General features: G+C 43.0%; 1 protein-coding gene across 1 annotated transcript; it reads right to left on the bottom strand.

Moving 5' to 3' along the window:
- Positions 1-1,792: 1,792 nt before the first annotated feature.
- TFPI2 (tissue factor pathway inhibitor 2) lies at positions 1,793-25,183 on the bottom strand. The gene is made up of 5 exons (XM_033931108.1): positions 25,026-25,183; positions 22,896-23,075; positions 13,891-14,070; positions 7,102-7,275; positions 1,793-2,036 (listed from the first exon to the last, which is right to left on the bottom strand). The coding sequence occupies exons 1-5, from the start codon at positions 25,153-25,155 to the stop codon at positions 1,981-1,983; spliced, it is 720 nt and encodes a 239-aa protein (XP_033786999.1). The 5' UTR covers positions 25,156-25,183; the 3' UTR covers positions 1,793-1,980.
- Positions 25,184-26,182: the final 999 nt, after the last annotated feature.

Raw genomic sequence — 26,182 nt, 5'->3', positions numbered from 1 at the left:
GCAATTGAGTCAGAGGTCTGTAGACAACACCCACAAAGACAGAAGTTGCATCTTCTCTTTTCAAAGTGATCCATATTGCTTCCTTTCCCCACATTCCCTGCATTTCAGTCGCTTGAATATTGGTCTTTTCTTTTTTTTTAATCTTTATTGATTTTTCAAAACTTAGACAATGCAATACAATTATCTGAACATAAATATTTCATAAAACGCATTATTAAACATACAATTTATACTTATAACAATCATTTTCTCCCCCCCTTCCCAGATTTAATACAAGAAGTTGAATTATGTAATTATAATATTATAATCAAGTAATTTTAATAATCAAAATACCTTTCCCATCCCCCACCCTCCCCTGGATGTGTAAGGCAGTCCACCAACCACAAAAAAATAAATAAATACATTACAATCATTATGTTACAAATATAGTCAATGGGCTCTACACTTTATTAAATGTACTGCTAAACCCCAAACACTCTGCATTCATTTTCTCAAATATTTGTCCACCAAAATGTATAATTTAGTCTGTCATACCTTTTCCAATTGTGTGTAATCAATTGGATAGCTATTCCCGTCATTATCATAAAAAGATGACATTTATATTTATCCAAAGAAGGCTTGACATGTAAAAGCGTATTGGTCTTTTCATAGATAGCTACTCCTCCAAGTCCAGTATGTTTGCATCCCATCCATGGGAATCACTGAACAATGTTTCTGTGATAGCAACAATATCCAAATCTACCTCTAAAATCAGGGCTTGCAGATCAAATTTTGTTACTTAGACTGCAAGCATTTTGGTCATTTCAGCAACAAATTTCATTTGTTTATATAGTTTTTTGTTTAGTTATGTTGCCTTGCTAAGAAGTGAATTGCTAATATTGTTATTTACTTTGCTATCTTTATTACCATCACATTTTGTGCTACTTTTACTAAGGTGTGCTAACGTTTTTAGCACACGCACAAAATTACCATGTGCTAAACTGCACGGTACGCTTCTAGAATAATGCCAGCTCAATGCTGGCGTTAAGGTCTAGCGCGCGGGGCAATTTAGCATGCATTATTCCGCGCGTTAAGGCCCTAATGCACCTTAGTAAAACGACCCCTTGTCTTTTGCTGGGGGTGGCCACTGTAAGGCCTGGGCGTCTTATACAGAATCCGGGAAGGGGGTCCTATACAGAATCGGGCCTAGGCCCACCCAAAATAAACAATTTGCCTGAATTTCTCAACAAGTGAAGGGGAAGACTAGTAATATGTTTTCTCCCCTTTTTCCTGCTATAGTAAGATGCAGCCCATCATTACAATATAGTCTCTTGCTTTTTCATGTATTTCCCCCATCCTCCAATGTACCTAAAGCCTTCTTGATTACACCAAGTTTTGACCAACTACTGAAATTCTCAGTATTTTGTATTCTTTCTTTTCCATACAGCTAGTGTTGAGTTATGTATAGCCCCTCTGGAAGCGAGTTCTCTTGCTTAGGAAAGCCTCACATATAAAAGCTTGTTTTACTAAAAAAAAAAAATAAAGTTTCATAATAATACATATGCCTAGAAAAATATATGCCCTAAGCAGTTCAACAGCCCTGGCTCACATGAAATAGGGGAAGTGTCTAGGATTTATTCCCATCATTCCACTATTTGAATCTTTCAGTAGTTCATGTTTTGAGTGTGTATCTCTCTTCACATGAAAGTAGATCAAGGTTTACAAGCATACAGACGATTTAAATTAAACTACACAAACAATATTGGCTTCTGCTATTAAAAAAAACAAACAAAAAACACCCAGAGGTGCTTCATCGTAGACAGACCCAACTGTTGTATTGTTTTGCCTTCAATTTAACAAAAACCCAGAGCTTTCTCTAGACATTCTCATAAAACAGACATGCACTGAATATCAGAAGCATGACATATGTCACAGAAGTCCAAATGAAGACAGAAAACTTTTACACCACTTTAAGGCAATTCTTCAGTGTTATCCTTCACATTAGTCAATTGGTTTCAGTGGTATTCTCGATGGCCTGCGTCGTCTTGACTTCCCACCTAGAAGAAACAGATTTAAGTTACAAATAAGTGCGAGTTGTAGTTAACTTCCTTCTATACACACAGCTGTAAATCTAGTTTACTTTTCTAAGATGACTAAAGGTCTGCTAGAGTTAGGAGCCTTTTTGTTACTGGAGGATAAGTAATTACCGGCTCCCCAAATTCTAAAAACTTGAGTGCAGTTTCATGCTGCATGCAAAAAAAACCCCAAACAAAACGCACGCCCCATGGAGTGGTGAATGGCCTTGTCCCCGTAGTTAAGGGAGGAAACGTGCGCAGTCACTGATCGCACGCGTGGCCCCTTCCCTCCTTCCTACCTACCCAAATCTATCTATCTCCCTCCCTCTTACCTTCGCGGCACGTTTTAAGGTATGAGATTTGTTGAAAGCCGCCGGAGCGTTCGTGCAGTCGCATGTGTGTGGGCAGAAGCTTCTCCTCTGACGCAACTTCCGGTTGCGTCAGAGGAGAAGCTTCTGCCCACACATGCATGCGACTGCACAAACACTCCAGCGGCTTTCAACAAGCTACTCAAACCTTAAAATGCTCTGCGAAGGTTAGGGGGGAAGGAGGGAGATGCACGGACCGTACAACGGGTGCCGAAGGGCAGTGAGGTGGCGAGAGGGAAGGGTGGATGCTATGGGGACATGAAGGGGATGGTGGTCTGGTGACAGGGACAGATTTTTTTCCCTGTATCATTCTCTAATTAACACCACTCGTTTGGCTGGCATTAAGTGCTCAAGTCTAGAGCTGGGTATGAGAATGACAACATACTAGTATTCCATAACAGCAATTTGGTGCACAATTGTCATTATAGAATCGGCATATAGCACCCAAATTGGGGGGGGGCACGTTCTTGAATTCACCCTTGTATGAATAAGTGTTAGGAGTTGCCACATTTGCATAACAGTTATACAGCTGGCATATGTATTAGTTTGCCCAAGCCTGGAATGAAAGGGGGAGGAGGGAAAAGAGGCAAATTATGGGCATGGACTGCCTCTGACAACACCAAAATATTTATCGTCTCCTAAAGTTCAATAAAACTTTAATGGTATGCAAACTTACACCAAGTTATGGTGCACTCTGACTGCATGCTAAAGGGTTTTCAGTCTGGTAATTATATGGGAAGGTGTAGGGAGAGCACAACAGTTATGGCACAGGCTTTTAGAGCAATTCTATAAATTGGCGCTCAGTCTAAGTGCCCCCATGCCATGTGCTTTCACCCTCTTTATTCTATGGAAACTATCCTTGCTAGAGTCTCCAATGACCTCCTCCTGGCCAAATCCAAAGGCCTCTACTCTGTCCTCATCCTCCTTGATTTATCTGCAGCCTTTTACACCTAAGATTACTGCCTACTCATTGATACGCTAGCCTCATTTGGGTTTCAGGGCTCTGTTCTCATGGTTTTCTCTCTTTCCTGTTGTAATTTTAGCGTAAGCTCTGGAGAATCCTCCTCCGCTGCCATCCCACTATCAGTTCGCATATCTCAGGGCACAGCTCTGGGAATCTCTTTTCTCCATCTACACTTCTTCCGTTGGTTCCCAAATCTCTTCCCATTGCTTCTAGTACCACCTCTGTGCTGATGACTCGCAAATCTAGCACTTAGGCTTGGATCTCTGTAGAAATTTCTGACAGAAAATCAGCCTGCCTGTCTAATATTGCTACCTGGATGTCTCACTGTCATCTAAAAGTGAAGTCTTGGGACATATTTACTTATCTTTCCTCCTAAACCTGCCTCTCCCCTTCCTCTGTTCTCAATTTTGGTGGATAGCGCTCTCATCCTCCCTATCTCATCGGCTCACAATCTTGGAGTCATCTTTGACTCGTCTTTTCTTCTCTTCGCATATCCAACAGACTGCCAAAAACTTCTCTACACAATATTGCTAAAATCCGGACTTTCCTTTCTGAGCGTGCTGCAAAGATGCTCATCCACGCTCATCATCTCTCGCCTGGTCTACTGCAACTTGCTTCTTATGGGTCTTCTGCTACGCCATCTCTCTCCCCTTCAATCTGTTCAGAATGCTGCTGCATGCCTCATTCTGCCAGTGTCGTTATGCTCAAGTTATGCGGAAATGAATAGGGAGCCAATGAAGGGACTTGAGGAGAGGGGTAAAGTTCAAACTCCTCTTACTGACCTACTATTCATTCTATTGCTCTTCAGTATCTCTCCTCTCTTGTCCCTCCCTAGACCCACGCCAGCAACTCCGTTTGTCAGGCAAGTCTCTTGTCAAACACCTTTCTCTACTGCTAACTCCTGACTGTCCCTTCTACCTTGTTGCGGTGTATGCCTGGATCAACTTGCCTGACTCAGTGCATCGAGCCCCCATCTCTGACAGGCTGAAAGCCCACTTTTTGGAAGCTGCATTTATGTCCTACCCTGTCAACTTACAAAGCACCCGTATCTGCTGTCATTCCCTCTTTACTACCCTATCCCCACCACCTCTTGTCCCTTGTAATTCTCAACTAAATACCATGTATAAATTCATCTTTGTCCTCTATGTCTGTCATAATTAGACTAAGCTCTTTCGCGCAGAGATCATCTCTTGCATGTTTAGTGTACAGTACTGAGGGCATATGGTAATGATTCAGAAATAAATAGTAGTAGTAGTAATAATGGTAATAGTAATGTGCTTAAGGCCAAGATGCTATCATAGAATTGGCAGACTGTAGAGCAAGCCTTGTCTTTTTTCAAGGACACGGTAAGCGAGGCGCAAAATCGGTATATCCCCAGATTCAGAAAAGGGTGCAGAAAGAGCCAAACAAAAGACCCGGCATGGATAACTAAAGAAGTGAAGAAAGCGATAGGGGATAAGAAGAATTCATTCCAGAAATGGAAAAAAGGGCAAAATCGAAGAGAACTGGAAAGAACACAGGAAGTATCAAAAAGAATGTCACCTCGTGGTTAGAAAAGTAAAAAGAATATGAAGAGAGGCTAGCCAGGGAAGCACGAAATTTCAAACCGGTTCTTCAGATATGTTAAAGGGAAGCAGCCGGCTAGGGAGGAGGTGGGACCGCTGGATGATGGAGATAGGAAGGGAGTGGTGAAGGAGGAGAAAGATGTGGTGGAAAGACTAAACATGTTCTTTTCGTCAGTATGAGAAACATTCAACAAATCTTCAAAGGTGAACAAGCAGAAAACTTAACATCCATGGAAGTAAGCCTTGAGGACTTACACAGGCAGATAGAAAAATTAAAAACTGACAAATTGCCGGGACTGGATGGAATCCACCCTAGAGTATTGAAAGAACAAAAGGAGGAAATAGTGGAACTACTACAGCAGGTTTGTAATCTATCCCTGAAATCAGGCATGATCCCGGAGGATTGGAAGATAGCCAATGTTACGCCCATCTTTAAAAAAGTCTGACCTCGGTTCCGGGGAAAATAGTGGAAGCATTGAAAAGATAGCATCGAGGAGCATCTAGAGAGGCATAAACTTATGAAAACAAGCCAACATGGCTTCTGCAAGGGAAGATCGTGCCTGACGAACTTGTTGTACTTCTTCAAAGGAATTAACAAACGGATGGACAAAGAGGACCCCATAGACATCGTATACTTAGACTTCCAAAAAGCCTTTGACAAGGTACCCCATGAACGCCTACTTCGGAAACTGAAGAACCATGGGGTGGAAGGAGACTTACACAGATGGATCAGGAATTGGTTGGCGGGCAGGAAGCAGAGGGTAGGAGTGAAGGGCCACTACTCAGACTGGAGGAAGGTCATGAGTGGTGTTCCGCAGGGATCGGTGCTTGGACCGCTGCTATTCAATGTATTTATAAATGATCTAGAAATGGGAACGAAGAGCAAAGTAATAAAATTTGCAGATGACACCAAGCTATTTAATGGGGCTAGACTAAAGAGGACTGCGAAGATTTACAAAGGGACCTGAACAAACTAGGGGAGTGGGTGACGAAATGGCAGATGAAGTTCAATGTAGAGACATGTAAACTCTTACACGTAGGAAACAGAAACCTGAGGTACAGCTACACGATGGGAGTGCTGTTATTGAGTGAGAGTTCCCAAGAAAGGGACTTGGGGGTAATAGTGGACATGACAATGAAGCAGTCGGCACAATGCGCAGCGGCTGCTAAAAAAGCGAATAGAATGCTAGGAATAATCAAGAAACATATTACAAGCAGAACAAAAGAAGTTATCCTGCTGTTGTATCGGGCGATGGTGCGTCCGCATCTGGAGTACTGCATCCAATATTGGTCGTCGTACCTAAAGAAGGATATGGCGATACTCGAGAGGGTTCAGAAGAGAGCGACACGTTTGATAAAAGGTATGGAAAACCTTTCATACGCTGAAAGATTAGAGAGACTGGGGCTTTTTTTGCTGGAGAAGTGGAAACTTAGAGGGGATATGATAGAGACTTACAAGATCACGAAGGACATAGAGAAAGTGGAGAGGGACAGATTCTTCAAACTTTTGACAACTACAAGAACGAGAGGGCATTCGGAAAAATTAAAAGGGGACAGATTCAGAACCAATGCTAGAAGTTCTTCACCCAACGGTGGTGGACACCTGGAACGCACTTCCAGAGGACAAGGTACGGTATTGGAGTTCAAGAAGGGATTGGACAATTTTCTGAAGGAAAAGGGGATAGAAGGGTATAGAGGATTACTATACAGGTCCTGGACCTGATGGGCCGCCGCGTGAGTGGACTGCTGGGCATGATGGACCTCAGGTCTGACCCAGCAGAGGCACGGCTTATGTTCTTATGTTATGCTCTTATGCCACATCAATGGAAGGTATGAGCTGCTGTGCTTAAATGCACCAAGCAACATGCGTAATTTATAGTATTCTATGCACATAACTGAAGACAGACCTATGGCCTTCCCATGTTTATGCCCCTCTTGCAGTTAGGTGCTACTTCATAGAATTAGCACCTACTGCACACAGATGCCTAGCTACTAACAGCAATTTTATCATGCCAGCCATAGAATTGTTCCTTTTTTTGCTAAACCTTTGCTACCTTTTTTTTTAGGAAAGGTAGCTTTAGTCTTAGTCATATTTAGGGGGAAAAAAAACAGATAATCAAAAATATAATCAGGATGTCACATATATTTACCTTTTTTACATACACTACTGCAATCTTTTAAAGTGACAAAATTATTTGTATTTCCACCACATCCAGTGTATGTAAACTCTTCACAAGTTTTACTCTCTGCATTGTAGAAATAGCGGGTAACAGATGCTGAACATGATCCCTCATCTTTTGGACTATAGCAGAGGGTGGGAGCAACTAAAAAACATGAATTAAAAAAAGAAAGAAGGAAAAAAAAAAGAGAAGATAGCCAGTGAATAGTTTTATCTGAAAGTTGGGTGTCTTGCCTCTAAAGACTCATAGAAGCTGTACTGGAGCAACAAATTGCAGGTCTCGGCCATTACAGAGCATAGTGTTAACTGTTGTATAGAACAGGGCTCTAGTGCCCCCACACTGATAGCACAGATTGCTCCCCTAAGGCAGCCTATAGCAGCTATACATCAGGAATCTCTGCTGCTGGGAAGGGGCAACAAAAGATTATATTCAAGAAGGACATATTGTAAATGGATGGAAATTATACTGTTAAATGTTACTAACTAACCCCTACAAGGACACAACTATTTATGTGGAAGATCTTTTCAGGTAAGGAGTGATGGTACACTTTCTAAATCAGTAAAAAGTAAGAGGAGTGCCACAAGGATCTGCCTTATTGTTCAACATTTATATGTCAGATATGGTGTCAGGTCAAAAGCGCGCTGGGACAAAGGCGCGTGCAGACAATTGAGCGCAGCGCAGAGGCGCGCGCCGCAGAAAATTATAGTTTTTACGGCTCCGACGGAGGGGGGCATTGGGAGGAACCCCCCACTTTACTTAATAGAGATTGCACCGCGTTGTGGGGGTGTTGTGGGGGGTGTGGGGGATTGTAACCCCCCACATTTTACTGAAAACGTCACTTTTTCCCTGTTTAGGGAAAAAGTTAAGTTTACAGTAAAAGGTGGAGGGTTACAACCCCCCAAACCCCTCACAACGCCGGCGCGATCTCTATTAAGTAAACTGGGGGTGCTCCCCAACAAAAACCCCCGTCGGAGCCCCTAAAAACTAATTTTCTTCGGCGCGTGCCTCCATCTTCCGCTCAGTTGTCGGCGCGCGCCTTTGTCTTTAGCGGGGTTGTCTATGAACCGTCAGATATAGGTGAGGTTTTTCGGAAATTGAAGGTGCAATACAAATTATATTCTGATGGCATTAATTTTTTTTCCCTGTGGACAAAGATGAGTGGAGAAGTATTTAAATATTTATATTGAGAACATAGAGAGATGGATGACTTTGCATGGATTGCAGTTGAATGTGAACTAAGTGAGTATGTTCATAGTGAAGGATGTAGGAGAGTCTATAAGTATGTTGTATTGCTATTTATTTTGCATGTTGTTTTGTAAACTGCCTAGATTTTAGGCAGTGTATAAAAATTCTTGAAAATAAATAAATTTTAAGTTATTAAGTTTGATACATAAAGCCTTGAATAACGAATCCCAACTCACCATTGCTACTTCACCGAGGGCTTCTTTAAAAAAATTGATTAGCATGGGTTGCTGCAGTAAATGCCCCAAAGTCCACAGGGATTTAAAGGGCTTTAGAGGCTTTTGCTGCACGGTGCGGCTTTGCAAAAGTTGGCCTACGAATCTACTGTCCTACCCCATTTGCAATCAGTTGATAAAACGTTACTTGATGTACCCTCACTCTGGCATATTTGAAAAGCAATAAATATCTAGTATATTTGTTTTATGTTGAAGTGCTCATTTGTGGAATGGACTTCCTTTTGACTTACGATACATTAGCTCAATAATGCAATTTAAGAAACATCTTAAGGCCTGTTTTCAAAGGCCTTTTTGTTTTAAAATATAGTCAATGTATTTTGTTTTTATGGCACTGTTATTTTGTCAGTCATCGTGTTTTTATTATAACCCACCAAGAGTGGTAGGATACAGTGGGCCAAGAAAACTTTAAAAATAAACAAAATGCAATTGTTGGTTACTTTAGCAGCAAATTCAAAAATCAAGACTACAAATCCCACACTGCACTAGAATGTAAGTTTATGACCAAGACTAGCCAGAAAATCTCCCTTCTGGATCATTTGGCAAACGTAAGTAGGGCTGCAAGACAAGTTACCGACAGGTTGCATCATATAACAAGTATAATTTTAAATTCTGTTATATCTCCTCCGGAATCAATAGGAAAGGTGTTTCACCTCAACCTGTGAACCGGGTCTTGCAGAAATCTACACACTTTTTTTCTTCTGTTCCTTACAATTGGCTGAGGTATACAGAGCCCCCTGCTGTTTTCATTTCTGCAAGTGAACCGTGCAGAAGTCTTTATGATATGCGCTGCTTCCTTTGTATTTTGCTATAATTTGTCTTTTTTTGTAGTGGCTTTGGTGACTTGAAACCCCATGGGAGGGGTTCTCTGCCTTGGAAAAGACAGTTTCCATAAAGCCGGACTGCTGCTTCATAGGGCAAGCTTCGGGTGGACCTGTTGAGCCATCCTGCTGTGTGCTGCCTTTGGAGCTCGGGGTCCATTCCCCTGGGAGCGTGCTTACCTTCTGACCTTGTCAGAGGTTCAAGCGCAGGCTGAAATGCACACTAAGTAAGGCTGCTTTTCCTGCCCCCATCACGTGAAGATATTCTAAGCGGGCAAACTTTTCGGTATGGATCTGTTCAACTGGAAGCCCAAAGATCCTGAAGTTTAGACTGTTTGGAGAAAATTTGATATCAATTTCATTATATCCACAAGTTCATAAGTTTCTGTAACACACTTGAGAACCTCAGAGACACCACTCAGAACTATTCATGTTCAATGAATGTTATGAGCCCCGAGTGGTATTTCTTAGGTTCTCAAGTGTTACAGAAACTTATGAAATTGTGGATATAGTGAAATTATATTTTTTTCCTCAAGAGAATTAATATTTTGAAGCCTGGTTGAATTAGCTATTTGGAGAAAATAAAATTGAGGCAGAAATTCATTTTCCTTCATTACAGATGCACAGGCAGGGACTTTGAAGACTAAGTACAGTCCTATTACTTCCTATGGGAAAATTAGGAGGGGGGTTTCTAAAAACAGAGGCCCTGATTTTGTATAGGACGCCCGGGAGAGGTGTCCTATACAGAATCGGGCCTACACTAACCCCGATTCCGTAACCGACGTCCATGTTAGACGCCGGTTAGAGAATCTGGTTAGAGTAGACGTGGCTGCTACACTTATCGCGGCAAGGGATAAGTATAGTGGCCGCCTGTCTGATCGCCGGCAGGAGGGTGCCTAACCCCTCCTGCCGGAAAGGCGGACCCCCCATTCTAACGACCCCCCCCCCCCGATGACTCCCCTAAACCTCCCCCCAACTAATCTCTAAATTATTGACCGGCTGGACGGGTCTTGCTGCTGTCCAGCCGACAGGCCCGCCTCGTCGAAATGAGATGGGTTCGGCCCTTCCCGGCCCATCCCCGCTAAGTTTAAGGCCCCTCAATCCCTTTGTCCTACAAGTACCTGTCCAGACCTTCTTTGAAGCCCTGTAGCGTGCTTCTGCTTATCACATCTTTCGGTAGCGCGTTCCATGTATCCACCACCCTCTGGATGAAAAAGAACTTCCTGGCATTTGTTCTAAACCTTTCCCCTCTCAATTTCACTGAGTGCCCCCTTGTACTTGAGGTTCCCCATAGTTTGAAAAATCTGTCCCTGTCCACTTTTTCTATGCCCTTCATGATCTTGAAGGTTTCTATCATGTCTCCTCTAAGTCGCCGCTTCTCCAGCGAGAAAAGCCCCAGCTTTTTCAGTCTGTCAGTATATGAGAGGTCCCCCATACCCTTTATTAGCTTAGTTGCTCTTCTCTGGACTCTCTCAAGTACTGCCATGTCCTTCTTGAGGTACGGCGACCAGTACTGGACACAGTACTCCAAGTGCGGGCGCACCATTTCACGATACAGTGGCAGGATGACTTCCTTCGTCCTGGTCGTGATACCTTTCTTAATGATACCCAACATTTTGTTCGCTTTCCTTGAGGCTGTGGCGCACTGTGCCGACGCCTTCAATGTTGTGTCTACCATCACGCCCAGGTCTCTTTCAAGGTTGCTCACCCCTAGCGGTGATTCCCCCATCTTGTAAGTGAACATCGGGTTTTTTCCCAACATGCATGACCTTGCATTTCCCTATGTTGAAGCGTGGATTGCACTGGTTTACCAGCAGAGGAGCGTCTGTGTACTGTGTGCCACGGCTTGTGAGGGGAAGGGGCAGGAGCTTCGGACCTCACCTCCTCCAGGTCTTCCAGGGCTGAGGAGCCTGTTTGGGTCTGGGAACTGGGGCAGAAAGTTATGTCCTGTGGTAATTTGGAGCCGAGACAGAGCACAAGACTGCTGAGTCCGGGGACATCTTTCAGACTTCATTTTGGGGCTCATAGGGAGCTGCCGTCTGATCTGGTGTGTGGCTTTTCCCCAGAATTTGTTCAGCTCATGTGGAGAGCGTACATGATGGACCTGCTCACGTGGCACAGCCACTGGGCGCGCCATAGACTTCTTAGCCAGGACCTTCTTTTGCGGAGGTCACTGCTCAGACTCCCAATGCCCCTGTCATTACGGACCTGGATTGCCTTACCTGGCGGGCTGATACTATGGATACTTCTTGCACCCTGGATGATGCCGATACCCTTTGCGGCACAGTCAGTGTTTTGGAGAACCCTGATGTGGGTAATGACCCCTCTGTTCACCAGCTGTTTAAATCAACCTCTGTTCACCGCCATTTAATAGTGGACGCTATAAAGGAACTAAAATTATAGGCTCAGCTCTCCATGCTGCAGTGTACTGTCACGAGTTGTTCTAATACTCTGACTTCCTTTTTTCCAGCACATCTGGATTTCATGGCTCTGGATACTTCTGCACAGTTCGCTTTCAGAAGTGAAAACTGCAAGGAGTGGGGAGGGAGTAATCTGTATTTCTCAGCCAAGTGGGAGGAGAAGAAGTGTATGGATCTCTGCAAGACCCAATTCGTGAGTTGAGATGAAACACTTTTTGTATTGATTCCGGCAGGGATTAACACAGATTAACATAGAAACATAGAAGATGACGGCAGATAAGGGCCATAGCCCATCAGGTCTGCCCACTCTACTGACCCACCCCAGATTACCAAAAGTAAGAACCTAATCTTCCAACAGATATGGGTGAGCAGCTGAATACCATCTTTTAATAGATCACTTCTAGCCCAACCCCTGAATTACCCCAAATCAGAACAGATAACCATGTATACTAAGGATTTGTGATTATCAACCAGTAATAAGCATAATTGTTACATGGTAATAGCAATACATGTGTTAACTGCATGTCAGCTTTCCAAGAAAGTTAATGCAAAAAAAATAAAATAAAAAGTCACAGCCATGTGTTAAGACATGACTAATATCTACATTGCATGTTATCTGCACCTTTTAAAGTGCCATTACCTGCTCTCTGTATCGGCCATATTAACAGTTAACAGCACCCACCCAAAATGGCATTTTCTCTGAGTGTGGAAGGGAGAACGTGTGTAAAATGCCTCTCATAAAATAGTGCTAATGTAAAACTATGGCTTTACTGTGGGTGCTGCCAAGGTGCACTTTAAACGGAGCACAGCTGGGGTTTGCAAGAACACATGCTAATTATACAACAAGCTAATCTGAAAGTATGCATGAATGTCTACATCTGCTCTCAAACAGTTTTAAAAATTACCCTCCAAGGGTGGCAGCAGTGTTCACAGCATTAAGGCCCATATTCTATAAAAATTGCTTTAACGTACACTTCTCCCTCCATAACTGCGGGTTTCTGTATCTGCGGATTTGCTTATTGGTGATTTTTTTTATGCTGACTCTGCCTCCCCCCCCCCCCCCGAATTACATCATAGAGCAATTAAAGAAAAAACAGTGCCTTTTGGAGGGCTTACCTAATAGCAATAAGCGCATCATCTCCACCAGCCTCTCGCCTCTCACAGCACAGAACTGAAGACAGCGTAGGAAACACAAGTGCTTAGTGCTTTGAAAACTGATGCGTCCTTCATGCAGGCACCCACCCCATCCTCTCTCGTTACAACACGGAGCGGAAGCAGAGCCTGCACGCAGCCCAACCAGCGAGAGATCGAGAGATCAAGCACGAGAGAGATCGAGCGCGAGAGAGAGATGGTCACGTACCAGGTACCTTCAGCTGCAGTCTAGTTATTCATGGTTTTAATAGCAAAAACGCAGGCTGTTACAAAAAAAAAAACAAAACCGTGAACAAAAGCTTATTTGTGGTTTTTCCGTAATCACGCCTAAGGTCCGCCCGCATCCCCCGTGAATATGGAGGGAGAAGTGTACGTGCCGGTAGGTGCCTTACCAGCGCTTATGTGCAAAACGCTGTTTAAAAAAGCGTTTAAAAGAAATTTCAAAATGCCTACTGGCGCCTAAAAAACAGCACCTGCATCGCAGAGGCGCTTTACAATGCCCAACGCCACTGTAGGTGTGGCTAATGCCACATGTGACATTAAGACACCATAAAGTGCCTCCATAGGCATGATTCATGTCAAAGGTAGACAACCAGAAATGTAGGCATTGAAAACCCTGGCCTATTTTTCCAGGTCCTACCTTTCCCAAAAGTGCCAACATGTGATTTACATGCAATCAGCGGCTGCTTTTAAAGGCGACGGCCAACAATGGCGCTGGTAATAGAATCTGTGCCCCAAGTGCTTTGGAATATCAACCTCACTATTTCCAATTGTTTCCACAGGCTTAACAGTGATCATTTTTTTTTAAAGCTAATTTTGCAAGTGAATAACAAGCAAAGTACACTTCAGGGCCTCTGCAAGGCAGCATAAGATTTTGGTAAAGTTATTTACCTTTTTTAGGTTCACAGAAGTTCATACAAGAAGCTTCATTGTTGAAATTGTTGTCATTTCCAAAACATCCTCCGTAAACAAAACGCTCACACTGCTTTGAAATTAAGTTATAGAAATATTTGTTTATGTGAGCTCGACAAGGGCCTGTGTCAGCTTCCAGCCTGCAGATTTTGGGAACTTCTAACATGAAAACAGAAACAAAAACCAGTGAAATTCAATATAACAGGTGAACAATGAATACATCTAAGGTTAGAGTTAAAAGCATATTGTATTTCTACTTTGATGATACATAGTATAGGAGTAGCCTAATGGTTAGTGCAGTGGCCTCAAAACGTTCAATTCCCACTGCAACAACTTGTGACTCTGGGTCTGGGCAAGCCACTTCCCTCTCTATTCGGTGGCATAGTGAGAATAGGAGGCACCTGGGGCAGTGGCACCCCCTCCTCTCTTTTCCCTCCCATGCCAACCCCCTGCCCTTCTGAACCTGCATGCCACTCACACCCTCTCTTCTCACCCCCTATCTTTTTGAATCTTCACCAGCATGAGCAGTTTCTCTGGCCTGCTGCTCTCGCTGGCTTTCCCTCCGACATCATTCCTAGCCCCACGACCCAAAAGGGTTTTCAGAGGAGTCAAGCTGGTGCAAGCAGCAGGCTAGAGTAGTTGCTCATGCTGGCAAAGATTTTAAAGAGATACGGGGGCAGGGAAGAGGGGCACGAGCATGGCATGGGGAGGCGGAGAGGTGTCAGTGCCCCAACCAAGATGGCACCTGGGGTGGTCCACCCCCTCCCTCCCCCTGCACTACACCACTGCCCCAGGTACAAAATAGGTACCTGTATATAATATGTAAGCCACTATGAGTGTTGCCACAGAAAGGCTGTACACTTCTCCCTCTGTATTTGCAGTTTCTGCACTCGCGATTTCGATTATTCACGTTTTTAGCTTGCTGGCTCCTCCCCCTAAATTACATCATCCATGAGTGCAGATAAAAATTTGACGCGTTTTTCCAAGCACCGATTCCCAGCGTGCACAGAGAAAAATCACTGGTTATTCGCGGTTTCACCATATTCACGATGGTTTTTAATAGAAACCCATGAATAACATATGAAAAAGTTATTTTTGGTTTCTGTATTTGCGGGTCTGTTAATCCCCTATCACAGCGAATATTGAGGGAGAAGTGTATATCAAATCCCATCTTCACTTTACGATCAGTCAAGATAGCTGCAGTGACATTCCACAATCACTCTAAGGATGGTAAATGCCAAGGGCCAGGCACATATGAAAGTGAAAGCAGAGCACCAGTGCAAGACTAGGAAGTGCCATTTTAACTTTTGCTGAATTTAGTAGACCAAGTATGTGTAACTCCTGGTGGAATTTTGCACAAAAAAATTGAAGAACTCTGCACTCCATATAGCAAAATTTGTAGTTTGTCAAAGTCTAAACAATATATTTGCTAATTATTATTATCCATATTCCATTTAAAATAAAATGTTCTGTTGTCTGGATGTTTTATTTTTCCATCATGTTGCTTCCAGTTTCTCTTTTCTGCATTCCTATCTATTGTCTGCTAACTTTCCTTCAAGTGGCTGTAATTCATTAGCCTTTTCTCCTCTCTCCTGTCTATTCCCTCACTATACCTGCCTCTGACTTAGCATTCATTCCTTTAGTTCTTTTATGCCTATTACCCTTCTCTTCTTTTTCACTTTTCAGCTACATATCTTCTCTCCAATGCCCCATCTCATTCCTTTCTCAGCCTTCTATTCCCTTTCATTTTCAATGTACCCCTCATTACCATAGTTCTACACACTAATATGTATTATTTCCTTGCCACCCTCTTCCTTCAGGGTTTTACCATGCTTGGCATCTTTTCCTCCACCCTTATAGCCCAAAATCTGCTCCTTCTTCCTCCCCTCTCCACCCTTGTAGACCAATATCACCCACTTTTTTCTCTTCCCTCCTGCACTCTCCCCCATAGTCCACCATTTCTCCTACTCTTATTGCCAGACACCTCATCATTCAATTCTGCTCCTGGATCCAGCATCTCTCTTCTTCCCCTACACCTCCTGTGCATCTCTCCTTCCCCCTTATCCAACCCCATGTCCAAGAACTCACTCTCTCGCCCTCCCTTGTGTCCTCCCTATGCAGCATTCTCTCCCTTCTGATATATCCAATACTTCTGTTTCTCCCACTGTCAGTAAACAAAAGAGGATCCAACTAATACCACCTTACAACAAACCAAATAACCTGACATGGTCCGTGTTTCGGTTAACACGCCTTCTTTAGGGGTCCAAGGTTGATAAGGTTTCAAATTAAACCTCAATTCAAATAGATAAACAAACCTGTACAAATCTGGGGTAATGGCTAGCCTGCGATCTCAGCATAAACATCGTGGAAAAATAGCTGAAAATTTAGTCACACTGAATAGAATCTTCAAAAAGTCAATCTTTGTGAATCTAGTCACACTGAGCTAATATAAAGTTATAAAAAATTAAGGGAAGAGAGTACTCTAAAAATTGTGTGTTTAAACAGAAGATAAGAACTACCAATCATGATGCAAAGAGTATATCACGTGATCACACAGCATCCTTTTAAATGCAGCAGCACCATTTTCTGCAGGTTTGTTCAGTGGAATTGGCATGAAGAATTAACACTGCCAATTCAAGGTAAAATAATAGAAGTAAATATAGTTTGTATGGGTTAAATTGTGATGGTAACCAGTATTTTTATATCTTAGATAAGAAAATATTGTTGCTATGAAATTCCCTGATGGGAGTAGATATGTCCCTGTGAAATGCAGGCTGCGTTGGTTAGTGAAACGAAGCAGTGGTCTTTGTAAAACAGTACAAAAAAAACCCCACACTTCAATAAATTAAGAAGCCAAGATTCCTCGAGATAAGTAATCGTTTTGATTGCCTATGCAGAATATTAGAACTTTAGAGTTAGGGCCTCTTCTAGTAAACTGCGCTAGCAGTTTAATAGCTCGGGGAGCCGCGCTGAATGGCCTGTGCTGGCTCCCGATGCTCATAGATTTCCTATGAGTGTCGGGAGCAGCGCGGGCCATTCAGCGCAGTTTAATAGAAGAGGGCCTTAATCTTTAAAGTTAATCTTGTGAGACTTGCCGATTCTGTTTACCATGAAGAGTCTGTAAGGCTAAAGGTGTCAAGCTTGCTATAGGAAAATTAAACAGCTACTAGATATAAACATTAAAAATATATTGCTGGATAGCAGGTTTTTTAAGATTATAAATTCAAAAAAATTAATTAAAATAATGAATTTACAGGGTTTTTGCCTGTGACGTGAACAGGAGCCAGTGAAACTATTCACGTTGAAACCTGAATTGGGTATACAGCTCCATATTCTGAGGCTTTTTCATCCTGACGAATTAAGAATAATAATAAATTAAATAAGTAAGCCTTACAGCTCCATGGTTTAATACCAGTGGGGCTTTTCTAGAATTTAGTGAAAGTCACTTTGTTCCTAAAGCACATTTGTCCTGCCTTCATTAAACACAATTCTGAATTACAATTTCCAATGGTGTCTCAATCTCTGATCAAGTTTTCTCCACCTCAAGAAATTTTTGGCTAGCCAGTCTGGGAAGTGAATGACCAAGAGGCAAGAGATATTGTACAGGACAAGTAAGATGCTCAGCGGTGACTTTTTGGGGATGAAGGTATACAAAAATTTACTTTTCTACACAGTAGATATAAATTAAAGTTTAAGATATGTACCAACGTGTTGCAATAAATATATTTTTAAATAAAATTTCTTAAACACCTTTTATATTCAACCAATTCTTATTTTCTGGATGTTCCTTGTGTATACATACAGTATAAACACACTCAAAGAGCTGGACTACCATCTCTAAACCACCAAGACATACTGTAATGTACTCACATGCATGGGTGAAAAGCTGTATAAGCAACATTAAGAGAAGTGTGGCTACAGGGGGAAAGTAATGCACATGCCTTACAAAACATACAAATAGAAGTCTCGATTATGTCAAACTGAGTAATGGAGATGTCAGTACAGTACCAGGACTGGTTTCAAAGAGAATGTCACCATAAATACTGTCTAGAAAAAGGAAGACTTCACCTGTCTTCAATATCTTTCAAAAAAGACAACTACAGGAAGGCAATCTAATATAATAAAATGGTAGGACGCGCATGCACGGGTTTTACGTCACCGAACTCTGTTCCTCCTCCACCATGCCACGCCAGCCATGTCCACCGCCGGCATCGAGCTCCTGGGGGCCGGCGGCGAGAGCCGCCCGGCCGGTTCTGAGGACCCGCCTCCCGCTTCCGCCCTACACGGCGACGCCAGACGCTGCCCGGCCAGTGCTGAGGACCCGCCTCCCGCTTGCGCCCTACATGGCGACGCCATACTCGGCCCTACAAAACGCTGAGGCCCATCTTCCGCTTCCGAACTACGCGCTTACACGCATCAGGCTTACCACCGCTGCTGCAAGCTGAGAGGGAGAGCGGGGCTGGCACGGCCACTCAGTCTCTGCGGGGCTAACAGCCTCCGAAGCTCCTCAGAAGTCTGTCTCGCCCCCTTGAAAAGGGCTCGCCTCCCTGCTCGCGCACATCTCCATCAAGGAAAAACAGCACTACCGGCCGAAGTTTATTTTAAAGTTTAAAGCCGCTGCGGCGGCTCCTCTAATTAGCTACACCTGCGTCGGAGAAGGCTTCCGACGCAGACAGCGATAGTGCGAGGAGCCGCCGCAGCGGCTTTAAACTTTAAAAATAAACTTTGGCCGGTAGTGCTGTTTTTCGTGATGCAGGTCTGCGTGAGCTCTCCCAGAGCCTGGCCCGCACCAAAACGCGCTCCTACGGCAGTAGGCTAGCGTTACTGCGCCTCTGGCCGAGAGCTACGTGGAGCACCGGGTGGGCGACGGCGATACGCTGTAGGGCATCGCGCTCAAGTACGGAGTGACGGTAAGGCGCGTTAGGCCAAATACCCCACCTAGAGCAGCTTCATGAGTATTTTCAAAAACCAGGGGAAAAGGTAAAGCTACACGAGCGTGTGTTAATCTTGCCTGCCTCCCCCCTTTTTGAAAATTAAGCAGGTGAAGTATGCCACCACTTAACGGTCCAGAAATTTTATTCTCTAACGTGAGTTTCATTTGTGACAGTTTGTCAGATGGAAGAAATTAGAAAAAAAAAAAGTCATCTGCCCCAACTTAAAAGGCAGAGCTTTCCCATTTATCTTGGGCAGGACTTTGGAAGATTTTTGCCTCAGTGAAGGCCTGGAATTGTCAACTGTGCCTATCCTGATAGAACTGAGATTAAACGGATTCCATATTTATCTTTGCCATTAAAGATGTCTTTATAATCTCACTGCATTTCTTTCTGCCTTTTAGGCTCTTTTAAATTTTAGCATTAATAGACAGCTGTTTATAAACTTTTATTACAAACAATAAAATTATCCCTACATGCCTTGAAAGAGAAAACGTAATTATTTGTGAATTTCAATGAGATGCTCTCCAGATGGACTCTATTAGACTTCTTTAGAGCATACCTCGAAAAACTACAACGTTCAGGAAATATCTGGATGCGGAAAATACTTTTAATATTAAATACCACACACCAAATGTGGCCTCCTTGGACTGTTTTATGACTATGTCTGTCCTATATCCTCACTAATTAGTTTAAGGGTAAATTTTCATAATAAGGGGGGAGTAGAATTAAGCAGGTGGCAGTGAACATTCCCTGGATATTCAATGCTGGGCCATGACTTGGGCACTGGTATTGAATACCTAGATTTGTGGTGCAGTGGTTAGAGTTACAGTCTCCTATAATAAAACCCTAAGTGTGCATGCACACTTACAACAGCGTGATCCTTGACAGCGTGATTTGTGACTCTGGCTGTGTGGTGAGAGCAACGGCAGGAGGGTGTCCGAGGTGCTGCGAGGCATCCAACTGCTACTGCTGCACAGGGAAGTGGAGGGGGAGAGGGAAAAGGAGCTGCTTTGGGGGAGGGGTGTGCTGGGGGGCAGGCAGCAATCTTGGTTTTCTCGGGGGGGGAGGGGCAGAGAGAGATAGGCAGGGTGGGCCAGGGAGAGAGACAGAGAGATAGAAAGAAAGACACACAAGGGGCCAGGGAGAGACACAGACAGAAAGAATGACAAACAGACAGGGGGACAGACAGACAGTGGCAAAAGAGAGAGAGACAAAGAAAAAAAAAAAGACAGCGGCCAAGGAGAGAGAGAGAGAGAGAGAAAGAAAGACACAGCAGCTAAGGAGACAAAGATACAGACATTTATTCTAGCACCCGTTAATGTAACGGGCTTAAAGACTAGTAATAATAACAGTTTATATACACCACAGGACCATGAAGTTCTATGCGGTTTACAATGATTAGAAATGTTACAGATTGAATGGAATAAACACAGTACAGACTTAGTAATTGATAGTTCTAGCGATCGTTTGTTGAGGACTAAGATTGTATAGGTTGGTTTCCTAAGTATTTCAGGAACAGATGTGTTTAGGCGTTTCCTGAATTCCCCATAGGTAGTAGGCACGAGCAATTGTTCAAGGTCTTTACCCCATGTGCGAAAAGATGTTGGTGATGACTTAAATTTACAACCTCTAATCAGTGGAGACACAAAGTTCGGGTGTGAGCTTTGCTTGTGTCTGTTGGTTGTGAAAGAGAAAAGGTCTGTTATGTATTTAGGGGCTAAGCCATAAAGTACCTTGAAGCAAAAACAACCAAACTTGAATTTCACCCGTGCCTCCATAGGCAGCCAGTGTAAAAGTTGATAGGAAGGTGTCACGTGATCAAACTTCTTCAGTCCACAAAGTAGTCTAACCGCTGCATTATGAACTAGTTGCAGTCGCCGCATATACTTTTGGGGGAGTGCCAAGTAGGCGATGTTACAATAATCGAGTTAACTCAGTATAACGGATTGTACCAGAATTCAAAATGAGACATCGAAGTAAGCTCTGATGGACCAAAGCTTCCAGAGGGTGAGAAAGATTTTTCTGATCAAGGAGTCTACCTGGTCTTGGTCCAGTGTTACTCCCAATATCTTCATAGTGGGTTGAATGGGATAGCTAAGGTTATTGATACACATTAGTGCTTTAGTGTCAAGTGTGTATGGCGATGCTATGAAAAATTTTGTTTTCTCTGAGTTTAGTTTTAGTCTGAATTCAGTCATCCATTGCTCCATCCGATTTAGTACTTCTGTTGCTTTGGGGGTGACTTTTAAGACAGAGTTGATGAATGGGATAATTATCGTGAAGTCGTCAGCGTAGCTAAATAGCTTTATCCCCAGCTGGGACAGTTGTGCACCCAAATGAGGTCATGTAAACATTGAAGAGCAAAGGGGATAGCGGTGATCCTTGTGGCACGCCAGATGTATTGCTCCATGTGTCTGAGAGATCGTGATTAAAACGGACTTGGTAGGTGCGTGATATAAGGAAACCTCGAAGCCAGTTCAGTACCTCTCCTCCGATTCCGATTGCATCTAGGCATTGTAACAGTTTTCCATGGTCCACCAAATCAAAGGTAGAACTCATGTCAAATTGCATGATTAGGGCGTTGAGGCCCTTACTGAACAAGTAACGCAAATTGTCCAGAATGGCCACAATTACTGTTCCAGTGCTAAATAGAGGCCTAAAACCAGATTGAGTTTTATGCAGAAAAGAGAATTGGTCGAGATATTCCATTAGTTGGGTGTGCACCAATCCTTCCATGATTTTTACCGTAAATGGAATAGATGCTACTGGTCTATAGTTGGTTATTGATGTTGCTGATTCTTTACATTTTTTTGGGATTGGGGTTATTATAATATGACCATTATTGGTGAGGAATTTTCCATTGTTTAGGTTATTGGTTAGATAATTCAATAGGGATAGTTTAAAGCCTAGTGGAGCTGCTTTCATAATCTCTGGGGAACATGAGTCCAGGACACAGTATGATTTAGAATATTTGTTATATAATTTGATGTAGTTATTCCAATCTGAATTGTGGAAGGAACTCCAGATCATGTCCGCTGGTATGACTTCCCAGGTCTAATGCATGAGAAGATACACACCAGCACAAACTCCTGATGGTATCTTTGTGGCACCAAGACTGGCACATCGGTACACCTGCTGCTTGCATATGATATATTTGAAGTCCTGAGTATAAACCTTACTAACTATTCCATCAGTAGGAAGCTATAACCAATAGTCCCAGCTTAAATGTAGTTAGCTTTGGTCTTTCCAAAGGTGGCGAGAGGTTCAATCATCAGGCAATGAGAATTACATACTGTATGTTATTAAACTGATCCCATCCATTCATCAAGATGTTGATTAGATGGGGGTCAATCTGTTGATCCAGACATTGGCAGTGACAATTTAGAAAGCATGCACAAGCTGGGACATGTCAAGTTCCGCTAATATTTTAGAACATATCTGCTGATATAGAGCCTGTTAGATACATGAAGAAAACGAATACTTTGTGCCAGTTGTGTGGTAGGAACATCCATTTTAGAAACAGAAATGTCTAAAATATCAATGGGACCAAAACAAGCACATAAACATGTATGTTCTGAAAAGCAAACATATGTTTGTAAGTGGCAAAAACATAGATATGTTAACCATTTTTTAAACAAATGTTTATTGTACCTAAGGTGTCACAGAGTCCAATATCCCTGGTCAGTTTCATATTTGGGGGCGGGGAACAGCAAGCACTGGGGGATTAAGGGGGCAACCTTCCCTAATGTCTCCTGTGGACTGCTGCTCACTACAAGCACTTTTCTTAAACCTAGACATCCTGGGTGACAGAACATAAATTTTTTTTTTTTTTAAATCAGACTCGCATTTCCCTTCCGAAACAGGGAATACCTATATTTTTTTAATCCATGTCACACCCCGTCACCATATGCACATTTTTCAGTTTTAGGCACGTGTACCCTGGCTTTGTAAACTCAGGATTTATGCACACCTAAAAGGTGACTAGTCCTAAAAACAATCACCTTAGTCTAGATTTACAACGACAGGACAATTTCCAGGCAAGAGACTTACTCTTGATCATCCAACACGTTGTTTCACAGTCTTCCAGCGTCAGAAAGTTGTTGCCATTTTCCTCACAGCCTCCAAATAAAAACGTCTCACAGCTCTGAGTATAACGGTCATAATAAAAGCGTCTGTGGAGAGCTCGGCATTCACCTTCATCTGGAGGCAGCAAACAGATCTCTCGGTTGTCTATAAAATCAAGAGAAGAGACCTTGCATAAGATTTCCTAGACTAAATTCAGATATCAAATCCAGAGGATCAACTATGTAGTTAATAAATCACTTAAAAAGGTTGTAATCTATATGTGTGGTGTAGAAACATAATGGATAGTCCAAGTAAAGATTGTAAGCTCTTCAGAGCAGGGAATGCCTATTTAATGTCAAAATGTACAAGTCTGCGTACTCCCTTCAGCGCTATAGAAGTGTTAAAAAGTAGTAGTAGCAGTCGTCATTTTTATATTATGATGCGTCTACCACACACACGCGCATATATTTGATTCTAGATGTCTGCTAGGTAAAATAGCTATGTGGAAAACCAGCCAATATTTTTTCATAGACACAACCCATGATAGAGAAAATCATCATGACACTCACCAAGGAATTTTTTCTAGACTAAACTACACCATCAATGACCTTATAATCAGGATGCTAAACAGGCATCTCAAACTAAAGGTGATCCAAACAGACAATAAGGGATTTAATAATGGTATTGGTTTCATCCCCCATTAGCATACCCAGAGCCTGATTTACTTGGGATATGTATTTTAGTAGGGTGCCTTAAAAATATACGTGTACTAAAGTGATTTACTGCATACCAACCTACAAATTAATAGTGATAAGTCCAATTTGTGTGGTAAAAATGCAATAGCATGCATGTAAAGTCATTGCTAAAAACAAAAATTTGTGAAACTAAACAAGAAAAAATATCTCCCAAAACAGAGAAAATTTAGTAGAAGACAAATACTAATCAATCCTTTGTTTTATTTGTCTACACACATCCAGTAATTTACTGAGTCTTTTTTTTTTTTTTCCTGTTCTGAACTCTTGAGTGGCTGCTGAAAAGTTCTCAGCCCAACCAACCAACTCCCTAAATTCTGAGTATTATTATGCCACTGTAGCAGAAAGAGTATTATCTTATTTTGTTATGTTCCATTTTGTGTAAATGAAATTCTGTTTTGACATTGTTTCAGATCACTGATTGAACCATATCCACATCGTTCTCATCTTGGTTGGGCTGAGAACGTTCCAGCAACTCCTTTAAATGGTGCTACTATACAGGGGGGAGTGGGGTGCTGAAAGTCTCTCAGTCTAACCGAGAATGACATAGCTATGGTTCAGTGATCTGAAACAATGTCAGAAACACAGAATTTCATTTATGCAAATTGGCACTTAATGAAACACCATAATACTCTTTCCAGCTATAGTGGCAAAATAACGCTTAGAATTTAGGAAGTTGGTTAGTTGGGCTGAAAATCTTTCAGCACCCCCTCTTAACTGAAAGTTTGGCCACTTCTGTGTTGTGTTTTGTTTTGTTTTTTACTCCTGTGCAAATTCTCCATCATCTATTTTTCAGTTTGAACAATGCTTCCCCTCATAACAATACATAATGGGGAGCGTTCGAAAACGTGAACATTAGGGGCCCTTTTATCAAGCTGCGCTAGCGGGGTTAGCGCATCGGACAAGTCATCACGCGCTAACCCCTGCGGCCGGCAAAAAAAACCTAATGCCTGCAGGCATTAGCGGCTAGCGCGGCAGGCGGTTTAACGCGCAGTATTACGCGCGTTAAACCCCTACCGCAGCATCATAAAAGGACCCCTTAGTAAAGCTTGAAAACAAGCATTAACTACAGCTACATATTATGTTATAGCTTGACTTGAATATCTATAACTACGGGAGTAGAGTTCCTCGAAGTTATTCAAAACAAAACGCATCAAATTAATCTAATAAGATGACATCACTTTAACCTGGTAATAAAATAAAACATTTTAACACCAGTTGGTAAAGTTATTCCATATAAGCAGAAAAATGCCCTCCTAATGGAATAGTCCATAGCTACCAGGAATGTAAATGCAAACGAGATAGGGAAAAGCGGCCGAAGTTCATAGCAGATGCAAAGGCAGAAAGCGCGTGGGGCATTTACCTAATAACGGCGTGCCCAGGACCCGCAGCACAACGCTGACACCCAGCAGCGCCCGCACAGAAGCCGCAACCATGTCTGCCCGAGTCAACGCACTCGCGAAGGCGACGACAACCAAGCCTGCAGCACACATTCCAGCTCGCCCAGCCCGCCCCCTATATACGCACCCGGGAGGGCGGGGCCGCAGGCGTCTCGCCCCTGGTGCTGAGCGCGCGCGCTGGCACCCCTTCGCTCGATTTGGGAGCGCCTCGGTGACTCAGTGCGGGGCTCGCTGCGCACGTCACGTCTACGCAAAGGGTAGGGGGAGGCCGCGAGGCACACGTCACTGCCGGGATCCCTCGGGGCCACAGCTGAAGCGGCCGGCCGGCGCCTAGTGGAACTGAGTTGCAACAAAATAGGTGCCTCCCCCCCCCCACCCCCGAAAAGCGCCAAAGATAAACTTTGTTTCCATGATGGATTCTGATATGATTGCAGTTTGAAGAGTAGAGCTATCTAATCGGATGTGATGCTCTGAGGAATGAATAATATGGGTGCAGCCAAAAGACCTCTTGCGAAGTGTTGGTTCAATGAAAAAAAAAACTTGTTTAATGAGACTAGTAGCGAATTGCACTAGTGTCGTGATAGAAAAAGTAAGGCCAACTGTGTGTGGAGGTTCAACGTTTATCCCAAATATGATCAAAATATGCTATGCTATGCTATTAAGAAAGCCCCTCACCAAATGAGAAACATCGAAGCTGGAATCTGCACACTGCTTTACCTATCTTTGTAAAAAAAAGGTCTTCTATAATGTCCCAACTAGGATTCCGTTTTCGGTATCAGAAGATGCCTTCTTCAGGGGATTGTGAGATCACTGTTAACGATGAAATAGATTGAAGAGCGTCACCAGTGGGTGCTTTATAAATGATCTGGACATAGGTACGATGAGCGAGGTGATTAAATTTGCGGACGATACGAAGTTATTCAGAGTAGTGAAGACGCAGGGGGATTGCGAAGATCTGCAATGTGACATAATCAGGCTCGAGGAATGGGCATCGACATGGCAGATGAGGTTCAATGTGGATAAGTGTAACGTGATGCATGTTGGTAACAAAAAGCTCATGCACGAATAAGTATGTCCGGGGAAGTACTTGGAGAGACCTCCCAGGAAAGGGACTTGGGAG

This window comes from Geotrypetes seraphini, chromosome 2 (assembly GCF_902459505.1).
Source record: "Geotrypetes seraphini chromosome 2, aGeoSer1.1, whole genome shotgun sequence".
In the NCBI taxonomy this organism is placed as follows: Eukaryota; Metazoa; Chordata; class Amphibia; order Gymnophiona; family Dermophiidae; genus Geotrypetes; species Geotrypetes seraphini.
The sequence above is the reverse complement of the archived record's forward strand: the minus strand, read 5'-3'. Positions and strand labels throughout refer to the sequence as shown.

Excerpts from the sequence above, each read along its gene's own strand:
- TFPI2 (XM_033931108.1), bottom strand. The coding sequence starts at position 25,155 with ATGTGTGCTGCAGGCTTGGTTGTCGTCGCCTTCGCGAGTGCGTTGACT. Across the intron at positions 23,076-25,025 it reads CCTGGGCACGCCGTTATTAG|ACAACCGAGAGATCTGTTTG; the intron begins GTAAATGCCCCA and ends TTGATTTTATAG. Across the intron at positions 2,037-7,101 it reads CAGTAGTGTATGTAAAAAAG|GTGGGAAGTCAAGACGACGC; the intron begins GTAAATATATGT and ends TGTTTCTTCTAG.